At 40.0% G+C, this 21,420-nt stretch overlaps 1 protein-coding gene and 1 long non-coding RNA gene across 11 annotated transcripts in view; one reads left to right on the forward strand and one right to left on the reverse strand.

The window, feature by feature from the left end:
* The first annotated feature begins 598 nt into the window (after window positions 1-598).
* LOC142600579 (uncharacterized) lies at window positions 599-7,203 on the forward strand. Its single transcript, XR_012834138.1, has 3 exons — window positions 599-730; window positions 4,284-4,806; window positions 5,663-7,203. It is a non-coding gene; the product is annotated as an uncharacterized LOC142600579 (long non-coding RNA).
* Window positions 723-21,420, reverse strand: part of GRIP1 (glutamate receptor interacting protein 1) — a 334,877-nt gene continuing 314,179 nt past the window's right edge. For 5 of the 10 annotated variants that reach the window (XM_075746076.1, XM_075746036.1, XM_075746093.1 and 2 more), the window contains 8 exons: window positions 21,135-21,323; window positions 17,396-17,549; window positions 15,414-15,614; window positions 12,907-13,018; window positions 12,714-12,758; window positions 10,029-10,262; window positions 3,022-3,168; window positions 1,632-2,007 (listed from right to left, as the gene is read on the reverse strand). In XM_075746076.1, the coding sequence (XP_075602191.1) occupies window positions 1,771-2,007; window positions 3,022-3,168; window positions 10,029-10,262; window positions 12,714-12,758; window positions 12,907-13,018; window positions 15,414-15,614; window positions 17,396-17,549; window positions 21,135-21,323 (1,319 nt within the window). In that variant the 3' untranslated portion in view covers window positions 1,632-1,770. Of the gene's footprint in view, window positions 2,008-3,021; window positions 3,169-10,028; window positions 10,263-12,713; window positions 12,759-12,906; window positions 13,019-15,413; window positions 15,615-17,395; window positions 17,550-21,134; window positions 21,324-21,420 lie in introns of all 10 variants that reach the window. The other 5 variants (XM_075746053.1, XM_075746045.1, XM_075746109.1 and 2 more) reach the window with 3 other exon arrangements.

Here is a 21,420-nt window from a genome sequence, read left to right on the forward strand (position 1 = left end):
GTACTGTGTAACTTGCCGCACTGTAGTTTTTGAGATTAATAAGGTGAATGTTTAAACATCAGACAAATGGTACTAAAATTTGCACAGCTTGCTTGCTTTTAACAATTTTTTTTTTTTTTTTTTTACACATATGGCGGAAAAAAGTATACCACAAATATAAACATGGTAGGTTTTGTTAAAACTGTGGAAAAAATATGTGGAGAAAATATAAAGTAGAAAAATGCTACCTCATTTGTAATGTCTTTAAATCAGTGTTTATTTCAATTTATACAGTTTTTCCATACAAATATTTGCAACAGTTTGAATTTCAAAAAACCATAACATAGACGATAAATATCATGCTATTAAAGTATTAAATTTGTACAAAAATACTTTACAGTTTAATACTTATTTGTTACAAATAAAAATACATATTTAAGTGACTCATGAACATTTTTATTTTATTTTTTTTTTACATGATTCAGCATTGAATGTCATTCTGACCTTTTCTGGCAGTGCTGAACTAGAAATCTGAGATACTTGTGTGTGCAGGGCAGGTGAGCTTGTTCATGTATTGGAAACAGCAACGGGGATACAGTTAAACAATGTAAATTGACCAGAAACAACTCCGTAAGGTGACTGCGTAGATATGGAGACTCTACAAATGTACAAATCCAGTATCTTCATATTCACCAATAACAAGAATTACCAATAACAACTTGAATACCGGAATAAACCAAAGCAGCTGCTGGTGAGCATCTAAAGCAACTGGCAGTATTTTATTGCCTGGGGAGGAGAGGGGAGAGGAGAGAATTTTGTGTGATGTATTTGTAAAAGATATTTACAGTTTTAAATTCTAAAAAAGTGTTGCGGGGGGGTAATGTTTATCATAAAGAAGGCTGAAAACAAAGCATATTATATGGGATTTTTGTCCCTTCAAGAAATTGTTTGACTTAAAAAGCTCACATGTGACAGTACAAATTTACAGGTTTATGGATCATTAAAGAGCTTTTGTAGCAATCTTCCACTGACATAGTTTAAAAAAAGGTCATTTTCTTTTAAAACCTTTCTAATTTGTCTGAACTCATTTCAGTTTTACTTTCCTTCAGAGGTTTTATCCCACTAAAAAAGTCTCTGCTTAAAAATCCCCACAGGTTGCAAGCCATACTGTTAAATATTTCATTGCATAGGGAACCACGTACGTTCTAACAGAATTTACCAAAGCGGGGGAGTAACGTTCACTGCGTACCGCTGCCTCCTACGAGCGTTCTGTTAAAACACCTGAACCGTGCTTTGGCTGAAGAGTGCACCCTTCTTGCCAGCAGAACACAAAATGACAGCTCTAGCCATTTAAAAAGAAAACCCCGTGCAGCTTGTCCATCAGACAGCACCTTTCTCATAAGATGGTTTTAAACACCCCAGGACCTGGACACCGCTGTTAGCAGAGGTTAACTCTGCGCTTTTCCCTCAAACAGCACTTGCTGCTGAAGGCAGAGGAACACAAATCCTGTTGAAAATATCTTCCCAGCTTCTTACTTGAAGGAAAAAAGACCCTCATGATTTTTCGTACTGTTGCTAATGATAAGATTGTTTAGAATGGAATGACTTAACGAAGAGTTAAACTTTTTCAAAAGTAACCGTGAATTAATACAAGCCTTGAGACAGACAGCCTGACCTCCTGTGCTTTTTAGTGCTATATAGCATCTGACCCTCAATCTCGGAGGACTCTAAAAGGGATTTAGCACCATAATTGTCTTTCGTTACTGAATGTCCCGCTGAAACGATTTTCTGCTATAACGTGTTTGTAGGATCCCGTGTCTCTGCGTTAACGTTAGCGTGTCCGCTCTGTTGAAGGAAGGCATTGTTCTGGTCACTCCATTCCCCACTTGCTGAAGTCTGTTGTTCTGAGCTTCCTTTCTGAGATGCCAGGGGGTTTCTGCTAATCACCAGCTCCAGCTTATTGCCGGATTCGGCGATGAGGGGCACAACTAGACAGCAGTCAAAGTCTCTGGTGCGAACGTGGTTCACCTGAGCGATCAGAAGATTGATTTTTATTACCATTTAGGAAAAAGAAATGAGACCACAAGAGAAACAGATTTATCCTTGAGACTATGGAACCTGATTTAAATATTCCAGGTGGAGAATCGCCCAGTACAAGACACTATAACCATAATGGTCTGAAGATACCAGTTGAGTCTTCTACTCACCCTTTAACAGAAGGTAGCTGAAGTGGGCATCTTTACACCGGTGACAGCTGTCACAAGGCCCACTCCGAAAGTGACACTTAACAGCACATAGTTTCTGCGTCTTTCATGGTGTTAACATTCAATGCAACAGATCGCATCTAAAATGTCAATTTAGTTCAGGTCTTCTCTGGTTTTAATTAATAATACATAGAATTCTATATAAAATATTTTATTGGGCTAGTTGACTATTTTTTTCATCACAGTCCAGCTTGGCCCTGGGGTAAGTGTGGTGCTGAGCGAGTATGACATCATTATTCCAACTATGTCAGTCAACAACTTGGATTAAGCACAGAAACAATTCTGAAATCGGTATCAAGAACAGGAACAATTACCAATCTGTCTGGAAATGCCTTTGTATGTCTCCTTTGGGCTTCTGAAATACCTAACATTCTGAAGAATGTGTTCATATAAACATGATTTCACAGGAAAATCTAGCCCCTGCATAAAAGCCCGAGTCACCATGAACGGTGACTCTTTTCTTACGGAGGCTCTGAGCGATTCACGCGGCCTGTGGCACAGAGCAATTATGATCAGTTGTCCTCCCCGTCCCCCTACACACAGCCTTTCCCAGCACAAAGTCAAAAGAATACTGCTTAGTGTTTAAAAACATAATGTAGATAATAAGACTGCTCCAAATAAGTGATGAAAAAAACCACAACCCACTTCATGCAGTCTTCTTCTATCATGCCTGTGTAGCCAGAGCCCCAAACACCCCACAGTGCGGTTACAAAGCTGTTACAAAGGAATCTGGCCTTCGTGTCCCTTCGTGCTAAACCCGTGTGGTACCAGAAATTACCTGTAAAAGTCTGTCGTATGGTTTTAAACCTCCCAGATCGCCAGGGCCAGCTGGTCGAATGTTTTTAACATACACTCCTTTTTCCAATAAACCATCTGAGACGCTGAACCCAAAGTCTTCTCCATCAGTGTCTTTGTACAAAGTTACCTGGGGAGGTGATGTGACATGATGAGAAGGGGGAAGAAAAAAAAAAAAAGTTTGTCCACATTTCTACAAGCATTAGGCAGGTCTTCTTCCCAGGATGGTTTCGATGGGGCTGGTTTTTTCCACATTAGAGACATCACTTTTACCTAATATTTGGTACTTAGAGTTGTCCCCATTTGGACATTATATTAATATTCTCAGAAGCCGCCTTATTCTTCAGGAATAACCAGCCCTTTTCACTTCTGTTTGGCAGCTGGCAATTCATGATATTTAGCCCACCTCTTGTGGTGTCAGGTGGTGTTTTTTTTTTTTTTTTGTTACCCTATTCTCTAGTTACCAGGCTCTGAGTACAAGATTAGGTTTAGTTTTGCTTCAGGGATGAAGACCTGGCTTCACCCAAACAACTGGCGTCGTGTCTTCCAGCGGTCATAACCGCCAGCAGCACAAGCCCAAGCCAGCCCGGGTTTGGCTAGGCAGTGATCCACCCTGTAAAGCCTCATCTGAAAAGTGCTCAGTATAAGAGTTACAATGCAATCTTAAAAAATAAAAAAGTACGACTAAGGCTCCTTCCAAAAGAGCTTGCAGGCAGTGATCTTACAGTTACACAACCATGAGCTGGTCATTCAAAAGCAGGAAACAGGAGTTAGTAAAAGTGTTAGAAGAAGGTTTTTCAGGTGTTCAGAGAACAAGTCCTCGCAGGTAGTTTTGTGAATTCAGTTATTTGATAGAAAAAGATTCAGACACTTCTTTGTGGATACATGGTATGCTTATGTTTTTATTTCTGTGAGGTTTTTATTTTTTCTTGCTTCCCTCTCAAATCAGGAGTGCAGACCTACACAAGTAAATTGTGTGAGTCAATGGTGTCACATCAGACTGACACTGATGCTGGCACAAAATGTGTGTGCCGATACGGTCACACAGTCAAAAATCGTGCTTTTACTGCTATAGCTTATGTCACATTGGGTTCAAAACACTGGTTTTATTATACCTTGGCTGATAAAGCGACAACATTAAGAGTGGTCTGTAATTTTGTAATGGCTCGGTACTAGTAATGCTTCCATGTGCTGCATCCTCGTGTGTGCTAGCCACTGAATTCCTTTCTGGTGTTTCTGACTTAGGGAATCATTCAAATTGAAAGGGACTTTGGGAAGTCTCTAGTCCAACCTCCTGCTCAAGGCAGGCCAAGACCAAATTCGGTTCGGGCTGCCGAGGACTTGGTCAGTATTTCACAGAGGAATGCCAAGGCACAGCAGTGCTGGGGCACAGCGTGGGTTGGTGCTGCCATCGGAAAGCTGCTGAGATCCTGCCTCAGCTGCCATTGTGGAAAGGTAAGCAAGAACAGACAAGGGTGTATCAAAACAGGAGTGAAGGATTTGCTCAGATAGTTGGGTTTTGGGGTTGTTTCTTTTTTTTTTTCCCTGCTCTCTGCAGGTTTCTTGACTTGGCTGTAGTGGTATTTCAGCAGTGCTTTAACCAGGCTCACTGGGAATGAAACCAGAATGAAACCAGGCTCACTGGGAAGTTTGGGCAACAGCTGAGAGAAGTTAGATACACCAGCTGCTGCAGCATTGGCACCATTTCATCTGTAGCCGTGGCTGGTGCGTTGCTGGGCTGCTGTGAAAACACCTGTCTCATGCTGTGGTAAGCAAACCCCCCCCCCCCCCCCCCCGCAGTATTTGTCCCTCACTTTATCCCACTTCCTCCTCTTCCCCTGTTTTTCTCCCCCTGTACAACAGGGCCAAGCCACACCTAAAGTCCCATTAACTAAGGCAAACGTGTGCTCCCTGCCGGTGATGTTTTTGGGTATGAGCTGTCATTTTAAACTTCCCACTGGCTGCTGTGTTTATGGTCTTTGCCTTCTTTTCTCCCATCATCCCCCAAAGTAACTTCTTGCTGAACCTGTCAGACTTTATGTCACCACGAATTTTAAGAGTCAATGGGCATTTCAGCTACTGAAAAACCTATCTATCTGCAAACTCAAAATAATTCATCATAGGATGATTTTAATTTGCATCAACAGCTGCTGTACCAGCAGGACCCTGGGAAACTTGTAATAATTTGTTATCAACAGAGGCTTCTGTTTGTGATATCACAGCATGTCTAACATGGCTTTGATCTGAAGCATGTTTGAAGCTGCTATGAAAGTGCTGTAAGACTGCCATTCAACAAGACTAAAAAAAACAAATAAAGGAGGGAGATTTGTTGACAGATTTGTGTGCATTTCCTGGCAAGAATGACAAATAATGAGCACTGGACAAAGACACAAATTGTCTTCAAATGAGATGATAACTTTTTCCTCTCACCATCACAAAAGATAGGAGTGCTTCATGGTAACCGCTTCTTAAAGAAGCCTTGAAAAGGAAATGTACAAATGTGATACAGCACCTAAGAGAAGACTTAAAATACTATGTACTGTTCTAGCACAGATGACACAACTTTTAACAGGAACTTTGCCTTTCCACTCACTCCTTTTCTTTTCCCTTTCCTCTTCCTTCAGGCACTGGAGTTAAATGGAGCTGGATCCAACCTCAGATGAACCACAAAAGCCTATGGAACAGGGGACTCTCAAGTCATCTAGACTGTATTCTTGTCAGGATCAACGGCATCTAACTCATTTCTGAGAGATACTTATCTGTCCTGCTTTTTAAAATCTCCAGTGATGGAGACTCCACAGTCTATTAAAGTAAACCCTTCCAGTGCTTCAGATGTTTTCCCCTTGCCAAGACTTAAGCCTGCTGCTGTCCAGAGAGAACATGATCGGTTTATTCTCTCCTTCTCTGCACTGATGTGAAATAAGGCTTGTTTTATTCTGGACTCTGTTCAGTAGGTCAACATGCTTCTTCAACTTTCAGACCCCAAACTGGATGCTCTGTTACAGTCAAGACCTTATCAAAGCCAAGCTGGAGTGGAGAATAATTCTGCATGTACTACAGATGGTGATTCTGTTTGTACGTTTTAAGACAGTGTTGCTTTTTTCCTGGTTTTAGCGAGTGGTCTGTCAGCAAACAAAATACATACCAATTCTGCTCTGCAGGTCTAGAAGAAGTGCCACGCCACATTAGCTCACCCCAGCTTGGCTCCTGTCTATAACAACGCACACGCTACTTCACGCCTAGCTTCTGAGTCAAAAAATGGAGCATTACAAATGGTAAGGGGCAAGGAGGGAGCAGAACATGAGAATGATCATCCAAAGTACTCTGCACTCACAACTTTTATGTATCAAAGTATTTTCTCATTTCTGTGGTTCTTCAGATCTACAGATCCTAGAATATTTTTAAAACCTGTTTCCCTTATGGCTATCTTCTCTTGACTTTCAGTTTATTTAACAGGAGCTTGGAAATTAAAGAAACTCATACTTATTCACTTAAGGGATGAGACCGCAATTTAAATTTGTTGCTTGTTTGACAGCTGTCACATTTTTTAGGTGCAAGTCATCTGCAGAGAACTTTCTTTTGTATTACAGTTCGTAATCTTGTGGCTACTTCTTTTTAGGGCAGCATATATTCTTCAAAGGGAATCTCAGAGGAAAACCCCTGCCATCTGAAATATTTTTCGAAATATTTTTATTTAATAATGGCTATGGGCAAAGCCCCACCACACAGGTTTCTCATCTTCACTTGCCAGTAGCGCAGCCCTGTCAGAAGGGTACGAGACTGCAGGCAATTTGTGCAACACTTAAATCATGCTGGTTTATCTGTACTTCTCATCACAACTGCTTGGGAGGTTTGATCTCAATAGCAAAACCGCCGTTATGGGTGATCTGATGAACTTTTAAATTTACATCAGGAGCCTAAGGGATAAAGAAAGCTGAAATGGAAATTTAATCCATCTTTCATAAGCAATTAAATAGTTATAAATTTTAAACAGAAGCTTACAAGTTTTGAGTCTGTTTCTATGCCTCTCTTCCCTCTCGAATCTATGGAAACATGCTTAATTTAAATTTATACATCTTGTGCATATCACTTATTGAGGTATTTTAACCAACTGTAATTTCAGGTTAATGACTACTTGCAATAATACTGTTGAAAAATTATCTGATGCCTCATGCATATTTTTGCTCTCAGAGGAATGCGTGCTCTATGAAACTTTTAAAAAATGGTTCACAATGATTTTTAGAAAAATACTAATCTGTATGATTTCCTAGGTAGAGAAAATTAATTAAAGGCATTAATTAAATTTGGGTACTGATACAGCAATATGCTACCCAGCTAAATTAAATGTTACTTATTAAACCGTCTAGAACAAATGTTTGAAGAGATTTGTACAACACTTATCTCAATCCTAGCTTCCTCAGGACAAAGACAGTTCAAGTACACATTTGGTGAATGTAAAAGAGTGAAGTAAGAAAGAGCAGTGAAGAATTCCGGTTAACTTTGCTGCAGTGTTTGCAGCATGAAGCAAACCAGTCCTCAGGGCTGTGTTACTGTTCTGACAGGAGTATAGCTGAGAAGGACAAGCTAGTAATGTCATTGGGCTGTTGCGTTAGACTTACTCATTTCTGTTTGTAGCCTGAGCAGTTTTTATCCAGTCTTATTCTCTTACCCTACACAGCTGGACTGGCTATTGCTGCATTTCATTTTTATGTGTGGCTTTTCCTTTGGTAGAATCATCTATTCTTGCTCTCTCGCAATCAGATTATGAAAAACCAGTGGAACAGCGACCTTAGCTGATCCACCTTTTTGTAATCAAACTAAGGTAGGAACTCTGATCTACATGGCACATAGGCATGCAGACTCATCGCACCGAGACAGTAAAAAAGCACCTGAACTGTCCTGGTGAAGAAACTGGGAAAGCTCAGCAGCATCCAGTCAAGTACATGCTCGAATGTCTTGCCAAGACTTGTCTTAGGCAAGCTATGTCTTAGCTTGTATTTCCAAAACTGTTTATACCATCAGAGTTTTCCAAAAGAGTTCTTATTTCATTAGTTGTCCTGTCAGTGGCCCAGCTGATCAAGACATTTGCCTGCAGAGGGCAGAGCACATTTGCCAGCAAGATCTGTTACCAAAAATACTTAAATCAAGGCATTTGCCTGACACTGAATTCCCGTGGCATTGCACCTGTTTTGGAAAACTATTGTTGGACAAGTTGTCCGTGAGAAACAGCAACTAACAAGTTATTAGTGTTAAACTAGAGGTCTGATGATGATACAAAAATTAAGGGTAGAAGAGAAAGCAACAGGCACACTGCTACACAAGAAACAATAAGAAAAAGTAGTAAGAACTTGCTAAGATGGGCATGAATACAACAGCATGTGTCATGATAACCCACAATGCTTGGGTTAACCTGCACGTGTCACCATAGGGGTACAAGCCCACTTTGGTGAATCAGACCGTAAGGTTCAGTCACTGGTTTCTATCTTTCTTAAATGACTGCAAGGATTTGGAAAATCCTTGGTGCAGCTTCAAGTTTTTACATTTAAAGAAAGGAAATGACTCTTTTCTGGATGACAGAACAGACAGTATAAGCAAAGTCAGTACCACTTCAGCAGACAGTGCAAAAGTGGGTGTATTGTCTGAACAAAAACTGGAAATTACTAAAATGGAAGGTTACAGCAATCTTAAAAAAAAGAAAACTGAAGAGAGAGCGCAAGCTTGAGGACAGGGTATTTTTTACTGTCCAGGACTCTAAAAGCTAGTAGCTATCATAGAATACTGACTCAATAGAAATCTGACTCCTCCTCTCCAGAAAAGGATTTATTTTATCAGTCACAAAAGGCTGGTTTTATAATCCAAAGGAGAAAACTGTGCCTCTGCTGAACGTGAACACACTATGAAATGCCTGCTGGCGTAGTTTTGGTTTATACCTCACACCGAGCCGGAAATATGAATAGTTTAAAACTATCACAACAGATCCTATTGATTGCTTACATTGGCAAAGGATTCATTTTCCATATGTAAGATCCACTCTCTGCTGTTTTCTATAAACATTCATTTAGCCCATACTCAGTGAGTCCTTACCTCACGAAACTGCACTGAACGGATTACGAACTAAACTCAGGCAAATCTGCAGGGACTAGAAACCAAACCAACTCCCTCGAGAATTACAACACGTGACCTTGTAACAAAATTTCTCTGCCTCCTCTCTGGGAAGATCTCAGACCTTTAAGTTGAAGATGGGTGCAGGGGATGGGGTGCTCATTCCCATCAAGTACAGCAGCATTATAGCGTTCCCCAAGTTTCGGAAACTGGTTGTTGTTAATGGCCTCACTGGACTTGAGACTTAAGCTGGTAGGGTGTTTGTTGTGCATATCTGAAGATACTTTCTGCAGTACTTCTTTGGGGTGCAGAGCCACCTTCATATCACTAGATGATTTCAACAGTCTCGAGCAGTGCAAAGTTGCACAGACTGAAGATCGTTTATCCTTTTCAGAGCAAAGGAATTATAAAGAGAAGAGAAGCAATAGCTAATTTGAAATAACATTCTATATTATGTACATCGAGTCTCACGTATTTGATTCAAAATGAGTGTTAATTTGAAAAAGGACCAATGGGAGTCACAAACCCTCCTGAGTAATTTCCTAAAGAAATGTATTTTCTAGAAATTAAACTTTGCTTTCTTAATGAACACATTTTGCACAGATGAGTTATTGGTATTGTCAATTCAAATTACTAGCGGATCCTCCTTGTAAAAGAGCAGTCCCTTTTGAGGATCTATTGTAAAACAAAATAGTAGACAAGGATGCATCTTATTTGTTTGTTTCCCCCACAAGGATATATCATTAATGTGTTTGTAAGAACTAATATGCATGGCCCCCAAATTACATCTGTGGAGTCATTATAAAAAGTGCTTACTGTATTGCCACATAATTAGATTCCCTATGCTGAATATATTATTTCAAAGCTGCCCGAAGAAAAATTACAGACCTTGTGTAACTCCACAGGAGTTGGTGACATGATTTCTTTCATTTCTTGCTTAATTTTTCTCAGAACCATGGACTTTCTCCCCACATCTGACGGCAATGTGTTACTACGGGTAGTTTGACTGTAATGTGGCCTTACAGTACTTCTTTCCTGGAAGCTGGCTTGTCTTCCCAGCTGGCTACGAGGTTGTGGGTTTTCGTGATTCAAACTCATTGTACTTCCTGACATAATTGTGGCCTGGAGCAGTAAAGAACAGGTTAATTTTTAACACAGAATGTGGGTTAAGTAAGTGGTTAATTCATAGCAGTAGGAAAAACATCTCTATTCTTTGTTAAAACACAATCACTCAGGGCACAGCAAAAGGCAAGAGGACAGATGTTCAATCTGCTTGCAAGTCACTATAAAATAAAGGACCACAACAAAACACAGCAACAGTAACAGAACCCTATGGGCAAAAGTTTCTAGACAGCATTTCAGACTAAAATACTGAGCACTAGAATGGCTATGCTTGTAAGCTAGTCCCCTGGCAGACTGAAGAGTGTGTAGTATAACTGCTTCTTTAAAAAATATTTTACATGTAAGTAAAATGACATTTAAGTTGCGGCATAATCGCATTTGTTGGAATCGGAGCTATAGGAAGGCATTTAGAATTCAGACCGTGCGTGCAAGGTAAAAAAATGTGAGTCAGCAGAATATGTAGGCAGCTCTGGAGTCAGCGCTGGCAGAGAGCGTGCCCGGATGCCACCCCAGGCCAGGATGCTCAGTGCAGGTAAGCTCACTGCCTGGAAAGAAACTTTGCATAACACGCATATTGCAAGAGTAGCTGCCTTAGCTTAGCAGTAATACTTCAGAGATACAAGCCCCTGTCTCACTATTGGCTTTAATCTCAGTAAAAGCTAGCCTTTTATGTTAGATGTAAGTATATATGGAGGGTGAAATCTTGAAAGACGACAGCAGTCTTCTCATCCACTGGGTGGAATGGACTGATGTGAAAAGCACCCGTGCACAACATGGAGCCTCCTCCCTTGTGAAAGAATTTCTGCTCTGGGGAACGGGAGGCACGGTACAGAGGTGCCACTGCTGGGATAGGGTAGGCTCAATTTCCTATTTATTCTCCCTGGTCCTGATGGATAAGTAAAAAAGGGAAATTAAAAGGCCATAACCTGAACTCTGACTGGGACAGGATAAAGGCAGCCTGCTTGAAAATGAGAAGTAAAAATGAAGGGGGAAAAGATAAGGGGAAAACAGGCAAATAAACATTTGCTTCTGACTCTAGTGAGCATGTCTGTCACCCTTCTTTCTCCCAGCTCCAGCACTACTTTCACTATGAGATAATAGATTGTAGCCTTAACAGTCTCTCTTCTGCTCAGTAATGACTGATATTACTGCCTGATGGAGCAAAGGCAGCTAGAGGATTTGGCAAACAAGTCTGTCTTTGCTCTTTGGCTGAAGACCTTGAAATGAAAAACGCGAAGGAGTCCTTGACAATGCAATGGCACTTCATAAACCAGAGGCATCTCCATTCTTAGCATCCTGTCGTACTGCATGAGTCTTGCTTTCTTTTCAAAGCTGTGGGTTGTGCAACAAGGTGATGCTATAAATGATACAGCATCTACAGTTCCGAATTTCACTTTTGTGAAAGGCTGAGGGAAATTCAACTTGCTGAAGTAACTGAATTCTGGTCAGCCTGAATGATCTATTTCTATTTCTGAATTATCTATTTCCATATCCTTTTATTGTGCTCTGAATATTGAAAATTGCAAGAGAAACCTGCGGTACCGAACTATATCTAACTATGGAATTAAACCAGCATAACATTTTCTCCTACATTTCTCTGGTTTGCAATAACAAATACATGAGAATCGCATTTTGTTACCCATACATGCAATACAAAAGCCATAAATCTGAGGAAGTAAATTAATCTGAACTGAAAAACTTTCACCCAGTTATGCCATTCACATTCCTCCTGGCTGCTAAAGGACTTTATATAACATAAAAATGAAAATGAGATTCTGCCAGTTTTGCAGCTCCAGGAATTTAAAAGAACATAAAAGAAAATACTTTAGGACCTTTCATTCCACAGCTTTAAGTGGCAGTATAATCTTAACTGTTCTGATTAGACAACTTAAGAGAAAAGGTGATTAGAAAAATAAAGACCCAAAGTTACTCTGTGTTTCCTTCCCCCTCTACCCTCCTCACAATCTAACACAAAGCATGAAGCACAGTTAGATTTGCAATGAACTTCAAGATGAAATGTGAAAAATTGTTACGTACTGACAAAATTGCTGTATAACGAACATTTCTCACACCGGCAGCTTTTTTTTTTGCAGAGTGTTAAGATTAGAAGTAAACATTTTGGAAAGATGATTTTCTTTTATGTTCATCTTAATCAAATTAAGTTTCAAATTAAAAGACAACCTACAACATGCTAAGAAAAGCTGCAGAAAGCGTCTGTCAGAGAATGGGATGCATTGCTGCGGGAAGGTTATGCCCATTTCAGAAGTTCTGCGCTATTTGCTGCCTGTGCAGACAGCAGCAATGGTTATGCACAGCAGAAGCTGCAAGTCAAAAGCTCTGTGGTGAACATGTTTGTAGAATTTTGGTTGCATTGTACAAAAGAAAACAGCTCCGGTTAGGGGCGGGGGAGGCAGCTGCACAAGCAAAAATATAAAGGTAAAGGGTAGGTACCAAGAGAGTCATGTTTCTCAAACACAGACGCCTGTCAGCCTTGTCCTGTGGAGAGGGGTTAAAGCTTTTAAATGAATTGGTGTGATTAGTGCAACTTAAAAGAAAAAAAAAAAGAGAAAATAAAATGAATGTAAACCAAACCAAAACCATTATATTTCTCTATAATTGGAAAGAAAGGTTAAGATTGTTCTACCTCTAGTTCCCTCAGAATTCCTGACTGGCCACAGGTCTCTAAATCCTCCAGAGCCTGAGACCAGAAATTTTCCTCCTGGTCAGCCTCGGTGTTATCATGGGTACCTGCAAAGCTAGATTTACAGTGAGAGGTTAAAAAAATGTGGACTTTTTTTTCCCTCAAAAAATATATTTCATACACGTGCCTTGACACAGATTGCAACTTGAATGACAGAACGTTACGGTAGGTAGGCAGGAGAGTGAGGAAGAGTCGCTGATCGGGAGAGGCTGGATGGACATGCAGAGCACATGACAGACAAGTCTTTTCATAACCTGGCAGTCGCTAGCAGCTGGCAGGATCTGAGCAGCCAGTTATTCGGTAAGGAGATAAATGGATTCCAAGAACAATCAATACACTTTTTTACTGGCTTGAAACTGGGACCTCCTGATGAAAATTAATGAATCAACCAGTCGCTGTGTGCAGAGCTGCTCCGTGCAACAAATATTTGCAATAAAACCTTTCAACCTTACAGACTTCTCCTAGGGAATACGAAAAGAGCCCTCATTTTTGCAAACAGCATTTTGCAAGAGGGATGGTGGTGCTTTTTTACCTGATTCCTTCAGCCTAAGTAGTGTTTATCATTATCAATTTAAGCCCACCTGACTGCCATCATACAAACTGCTCCAGTTGTTTCATACACAAACACAGAGAAACTTTCAGGGATGCAACTGTCTTGCATGGAGCCTTGGGTCTCTGGTGGCTCATAAACGCACCGAAGCTTTATTGCTAGCACTCTTCAGCAAGATGTTGGCGACAGCGATGCTTAGGGAAGTTGCCCAGCAAGAGAGGTCTGATAAAAAATGCCAACTCTGGACTGCAGCAACAGCCCAAAGCAAAACCATTACAGTGTATGTACAGGAGGTTTTTTGCTGTCTTAGCAAGGGGAATCAGCTCAATGAAGGTTCACACAAGCGTCAGAGCTGCTGCACGGGAGGGGGCTGATTATGTGAAAGGCAAAGGGGAAGAGTGAGGAAGGAAAGAATGAGAATTTGCCCTTTTGGTGGCAGCAAGCTGTTACTTTGGAGCAGCTGCCCATGGACTGCAGCTAGTGGTGCTTAACAGCACATAAACAGAGCGAACTCTATTACGGAAGCATTTGAGGCCTTGCTTGACAAAAATGTATTACTGAGAATAGCGTGTATGTAACGCTGTTAACAGAACGGCTTTTAAATAGAATTTAAAAGCACAAGGGAGGACAGCTTGAATGCTTCGCACACGATACTCTGCCTCAGAGATGCTTTCTTACAGTTACGATCAGTCAAGCAGACAATGGTCAGCCATTTCAATCTCTTATTGCAATGATTGTCCATCTAGCATCAGTGTCTCTTCTAAGATATTGCAATAGATACAGCAACGGCGAGAATACCTACTCAGATCACTGATGCAATTCCTCCCAGGCAAGACAAGAAAGTATTTAAAACATGATTTTAGAAAGATCCTTGACTTCTGAAATTAGCTCTTTGAATAAACCTAAGTAGTTATTTTAATAGCCAATGTTGAACATACACTAATTTATCCATTACAATACCTTTCTTTATATTGCATACTAATATTCTAATATAAAACGGAACTTGAGTTAATGAACAGGATTATTTGAGGCAATTGTCTGTGACAGCAAAGATTGGATTTCCTAGAACAGGAGGTCCATTTCTTTTCCAACTTCTGTGAAATCTGAAATCATGATGCCTATATGTCTGGACCTCTTTTTAGCTGAAGTAATTCCGTTTTCTGGCCTCACCTCCTCTTTTGCCTTTTCTCTGAGTCTTGTCTCCTGGTGTGTGAAATGCTCAACTTTTGCATCTCCATTACAGCCACATGAATAAACTAATTTGTAGCTGAGCTACTGCACCAGAAAAAAAGAGGTACCAAAATAATTTCTCATCTAGATGACTTTTTTTCCTGAACCTGAGAGATTGATTTTATGTCATGTGAAATATTGTTTGACCTATAACAAATATATTTGATTTTCTGATGCTTATTCAAAGAGCCATCAGAAATTTGATGCATAAAAATGCTGAAGGAGAGGTAGTGGGACAGATATGAAGACAGAGGTGCCTGTGATTTGCTTCTTATTGCCATATGAGAGATGAAATCCTTTTTTTTTTCTTTTTTTTAATTCAGGAGGTGATAGGATGTTCTAGGATCTGGCAGACTCATTCCTGTAAGTATTGTTTTAATGTGCAAAAATTTTCCCTGGAGCAGGAACTGTAACAGACTCATCCTACCTGCCAGTGATGGTAGACACCAGGCTACAGAGCTGTTTAAGCGCTCTGGTTTCATTTGCTTGCCGACTGAAATTTCATTGTTGCTCAATGGCATGTTAATGATGTGTTTTCTGCTTTTACTCTGTTTTTCTCCTTTTTCTCATTTCAACTGTTCTTCCTTTCTTTCAAAGCGCCCCCCCCCCCCCCCCCAGCTCCACCTCAGCTCAGCTGGATCTCACTCCTGTGCACAATTTGTTCTCCTACCTGGTAGTATTCCACTCTTCCAGCCGTCCCCCACCTTTCCTTTGCCCACCAGAGGCACCTTTCCATAGCTTGCCCTCTTTCTTCATGCTCCTGATGCTCTCACCCCCTGATCTTTCTATGGAAGTTTGCTTTAAATGGTTTTCTTGATCCTCTCCCAATGTCTCAGGATCCTTCTGTTGCCACATATTCTTGGAAGCTGTGCTACACAAAATAAAGGTAAGAAAAAATTACTTTTTAGTGTCAGAGAAGAAGAAAAGTTGCTTAGCTAGAGGTAGAGCCGAGGTGGTTTTCTGGGAATCCCTGTAACCAGCTGGAAGAACAGACATGCCCTTCTCAAATACTCCAGCACTTGATATAGGAACACCAGCAGGTGTGGCATAATCCATTTTACAGATGCAGGGTTAAAATAATCATTAGTTTAATTTGTGCCATACATCTTACGTGTAATCACATTGACAAGTAGAGCAAGATTCTTTAGCGTGCATACTTTCTGTTGAATAGTGCTTTAAATAGCAGTAGAATAGACACTTTTCATTTAGAAGATTCTGTGTTTTACAATCCAGCTTCCCAGTTCACTGCTCATCAAATTTTTCAGCCTATTACTTACGTAACTACAAAACAGTAGGTGTTCTGGAATCTATGGTTACATCTCATCTTATAAACAAAAGATGGCCCTTAAATATGGATAAAGATGCTGCTATTAAATTAAAGATATTAACTTACCAAGAATGGGAGGCATGAATAAAACTGTGGTCATTTCCTTTATTAAATACTGCCCACTACTAGCCTATGAAAACTTCTCGTATGCTTCTGGCTAGTAGGGACCAAAGAGGCTGGATCTGGACTGAGAATTCACACTTGCCCACACCTTAGCTATCATCTTGCCAGACTTGTCTCCAGATAAAATGCCACTGGGCAATCTGCTGTATCAGAGGATTTGTCACTCAGCTTCTGAAAAGCAGCACTGGCATCTAAGCCTTGCCTTGATTTGCATTTCAAAGGTAAAAGTCTGGACCTTAGGGATTTACTTCTCCACTATGTTTTTACAGGAACCAGAAAGGTTTTCTTTAGTGCTGTACTTGAATTTCTCACAAACTGGGATTTCAGGCTCGTTGTGCTGCTACACCAAGAAACTCTATTTCTAATGAAGGACATGCATGTCTGCAAGTCCTGAGCATGGGTACAAAGAGCACTGAAATCTTTCCGACTAGGATGCCTGTGTTCCCTCGCCTGAGGAAGACCTGTTCTTTGGCAGGAATTACCCAAGTTTCTGCAGTGGTTCCACTGCTGGATTATTCTTAAAGAATAAGAGACTTTTGGGTTTCTGGATCTTTTACTATCTCCAAGCATTGTCAACTATGCATTTTTCCCTCAGGAAGTTCTTTTGCCTGCAGAGAAATTCATTGAAGATATTTACTTCTCAGAAGAGGAGTGCATGGCAAACTACCATAGATTTGGACACGACGTTTCTACCTGAGTTGCTTTGTTTTCCTACTAAATCACTGCAGATGTCTCAAGCATTTATGGAAGAAGACTGTAATTTCTGCTTCTTTGCCCAAACCAAAATAAAGAATTTTCATGGAAGTCAAAAGATTAACATGCCAGTTGTCTTTAGCTGCTTTATTTGTAGGTTTCGTTTTGTGGAGTGGAAAACAGAGCAGGTTCGTTTTGAAGCTTACCCAGGGGAATGCTCTAATTTTTAGTATTTTTTTTAAAAATTTTTTTATTTTTTTATTCGTAAGAGGTAAATGCTGTGGTTTTTTTGTCTGAAGTAAATAAAAATAATTATGTCTTGGTTTTGGTATCATAATCATCCATAAATGTCATGAGTCTACCCTAATAAATTTCTTATCTCATATTTAAAGGAAAAGTTGTTACACTTGCGTTAGAAAAACATAATTTCATTTCAGACAGTAAGTGTTCATTTTTTAGGCACTGCTGCAGCTGAAAATCAGAAAACAGAAACTCGTATGTGAACTTACCTGCTTGCTGTAGGTCGGTCCCATTCATCATCACTCAGCCCTGTATCATGAAAAGGGTGGTTCCGTGGTTTGCTTGGAGGGGACAAACTAGTCTGTTTAGGACTCCTCCATTCATAGGCGTTGAAGTTGTATCCTGAAGCCTGATAGCTGAGTCCTAAAAAGATGAATTATATATTTACAGCACTGCATATGTTGTGATGACCGAAGAGCACATCTGTGGAACTAGTTTCCCTAGAACTTGGATATGGACTCATGATTGCTACCTTTTTTTGCAGTAGTAGTCAGCTATTTAGAAGAATAAATGACCTAAATTATGCCTGAGAATAGGTGTGCTCTAGAGCTTCTCCTGTGAAAGTCCATTGAAAGTAAAACCTTAAATATATCCAACACTGTTCTCCTACTGTTTGTGTCTCAGCTGCTTCTGATGTTTAGTTCTGGACATTTTCACAATTTATCAGTTTCCAATTTGACATCATACCTTGAATACCAGTGAATAAATCACACGTGTTATGGATGTGTTAATTATGTGTTAACATGGTCATGTGTAACATGCCCAAAATTAAACTTAAGCTATTAAGAAAACTGTGCTTCAGACCTACTGAAAAAAGTTTGCAGCGGTGCAGACCAGGCTGGATGAGGCTTTGGGCAACCTGGTCTGGTGGAGGGTGTCCCTGCCCGCAGCAGGGGGATTGGAACTAGATGACCTTTAAGGTCCCTTCCAGCCCAAACCATTCTATGATTCTATGATTAAAAAAGCCCATCAACTTGACTTTTCAGATGAGTAGCAGAAAGTTTTTTCTTCCTCCTAGTAACTTTCTCAAAATTGGAAGCAATACAGCCAAAAATTAGTGACATATTAGTGTCAACTATGCACAATATTACTAATCTGTAGAATGGCCACCTAGATGCAAAAGTTGTCATGGTGCAGAGGCTCTTGAGTGACCACTGACTGGAGTAATGCCAGAACGGGAAGGAGGGTGGCTGTCGCAGCATCCCTGAGGCAAGGACTCATTAACACCTTGTATTAATGAGCTGTCACAGCCCTGCATAAAGGCCAACATGGGAATCTCTGTACCCATTCCCCTTTATGGAAGGGGGACTTGCACTTAGCAGAGCTACTGCTTTTTGCTAGGGCTCCAAGAACTGAGAAAAGGCCAATCTCATGATGGGCACACATGCCAGGGACCAATATACACCCCTGGAAAGCTCACCTTGCAGAAAGGGATTTCTCTATCAGCCATTTCCAAATATCTCAAGGCTGCGTAAGTGGCATCAGATGGCCTTTATATCTGAAGAGTTTATTTCTGGGTGCTTTTATTATACAAGCAATATTGGTATTAGTTCAATAGTATTTCTTTAACTGAATTAAGTGTAATTTGAATTCCAAGTAGGAACCAGACAGTCTGGCTTCCAAGTGATGTATCAGGAAGAATGCATGGATCAACTTGTCACAAGCTGATGTTGATCTGGTAAGCAAAATCCATCACGGTAAAGCTGCTATATATATATTTCATCTTGACATATTCCTTTTCTAGCTGGTGTTTTCTGATGTGCATATTGAACTAGGAAGTTCTATTTTGTTGATGACTAACAAATATCACTGCTGTCACCTCTCTAAAGAGAGCAATTTGCTTCCATAAATCAGTCTAGACCTGTTTCCCTCAAATCCCATGTAACTACAGAGCTGTGTGCATTTGCCAGCTAATTGGCAGACATTAACATACTCCCAGATTCTAGGAAGGGTTTTGGTTGTGAAAATGTGACTGCTGTGTGGGGAAGGCTCCAGATTAGTAAGCCAGACACATTAGACAAAGGTACAAAATGGGGTATTAACTCAAGGAGAGAAAAGATTGCTCACCAGCATTAAATTAGTAACTAATAGGATAAATCATTATCTGGTGTTCCAGCAACATTTCCCAAACTCCTCAATTTGCTCAGCCTGTGCTTATGCCAAGAAAGGTTTGGAAAGAAGCCAAACTCAACTTGACAGGTCAAGACAGAATGAACTTTAATAGAAATGTGGGTCACATTAGTACCACAGCAAGGGATAAGGCGCAAATCTGATTACACTCAGGCTGTTTAGCAGAAGTGTCATGTATCCAGCCAAGTCTGGGATGATTTTTTCAAGGGAGTTAGAAAAAAATCTGCTTTGAGATACTGGTTTAGTTTTGGCATGGCATCTGAATCATCAGGACTTTGGAAAGCAGTCTGGGCCTCAATCCTTTCGATGGTTGAACAATTTGCTGCAAATATCAATTCACCCATGAAATGAGAACTATCATTTTGGCACCTTTTCAGCAATACTTCTCCTTAGAATTTAAAAATACCAGAAGAAAATCTAACAGGATTTATTTTGATAAACTGACCAAAACAGTTAAAAACAGAAAAGGGGACAAATTAATCCCAACTCAAACTCCAGTGAAGTACAAATTATACAGGGGGAGTATAGCCCAGTACGTTGAGTACTAAGTAAAATGTTACATGTAACAGCAAATTAAAAGTAAAATGTAGAAAACAGGAGTTATAATTAAATGTATTGAGATTGTCTTGTTTAAAGTAAGTTGATGCCAAATATATGCAGTAAGGCTAAGAAATACTTGAAAATTAAAGAACAGACAAAAATGGCCACTGCTAGTGACATCAGCTACTTCTTGATCTCAAGTAGCTCAGCAGGTTTCAAAGGAAAAGTTCTGCTTTCCAGAAGAAACTACCAGTGTAATCACTGAGCAGGCGCATTAGAGAATAGCTATGAAAGTAATCAGCACAGAACTTCAGTTTATATGAGAAATCTGTTGGGCAGAGCTGTTTCAATTCTCTGTGAGGGTACAAAACAGCTGTCCATGAGCTACTACCCGTGCTCCTGGAAAGCAAGATAAAGAAACGGAATGGAAAGAAATAAAATGGAAAGAATGTGTGCAACCAGACTGAGCAAAAAAAATTATTTGAGGTAAGGATCTACCTGTCCAAATACCTGCCAGGTAGTAGGAATACCTGCTTTACTATGGAAATAAACATTTTAGAGAGAGTTAAATAAAACACTCAAGCTCTGTGGAAGTTATTTTTCTTGTTATCTAGAATATTACAAAATGTTTGTATCCCTCGCTGCCTAAATAAATGTAGCTTACAAATTAAAATGAGATTATTTGAAAATCCTATATAAAACAATAGTCAAACAGAAGTTGAAAATTTAGTGTTAAGGAAAATCATGTCTTTAAATAGAATGATTGTTTTTGGGAGCTGAAAGTTAGATGTTAATGCTGCAGGAATGAGGAAGAAGCAAACGATTTACAAATCATAAGCAATGCCTAACATTCCTCCTTCAGCAGTTTATAATATATCTGTTGTCAGTTAAAAATTACTGCATGTGGGCATCAATTTCGTGAACATCTTCAGTGTGTTCTGCGCCTTGCATTGATCTGTATTTGAAGGATAAACTCATTTAGCTGTGGATGAGCTATGGACTGGGCTATTCAGATGTCAGTAAAGCTAACAAAAGCCTGTTAATGTATTGATAAATGCTTCATAACACATCACATTGTCATGAAAGAATGAATCTGAGGCCAGCCAAGTGTAAGAAATCATGCTGCCTGGCAAGGTGTGTGGTCATAATGAGACATCAGCACATTACAAAGTACAAGGTTTAAAGTTGGTACAGATAAAGTTCTCTTTAAGGCAAAGAAAGGTCAACCATGAAGGCAATAATTTCTACTTGAAATGTCAACTGCATTCTTGATAGTACCTTGATTTCCAAAGCTGGTATCAATACCAGAGCCATCCCACGACTCTACTGCGCTGTCAACACTTGGGACTGTAGTGGAATAGATGTCTGAGAGTTTGCTGGATTTCTGTGCAGCAGAGGTTTCATCTTCAGCATCGCTCAATTCACTTACGTGACCCACAGGGACAGAAAATTTCTTGGGACTGGTAGCTGAATAGGATTATTAAAAAAAAAAAAGGGGGGGGGTGGTCATTGCTTTACTGCAGTTCTAAGAATACACTTTTTACTACTGACACGATGTTTTCCC

The sequence above is a fragment of the Balearica regulorum genome, chromosome 1, assembly GCF_011004875.1.
Source record: "Balearica regulorum gibbericeps isolate bBalReg1 chromosome 1, bBalReg1.pri, whole genome shotgun sequence".
In the NCBI taxonomy this organism is placed as follows: Eukaryota; Metazoa; Chordata; class Aves; order Gruiformes; family Gruidae; genus Balearica; species Balearica regulorum.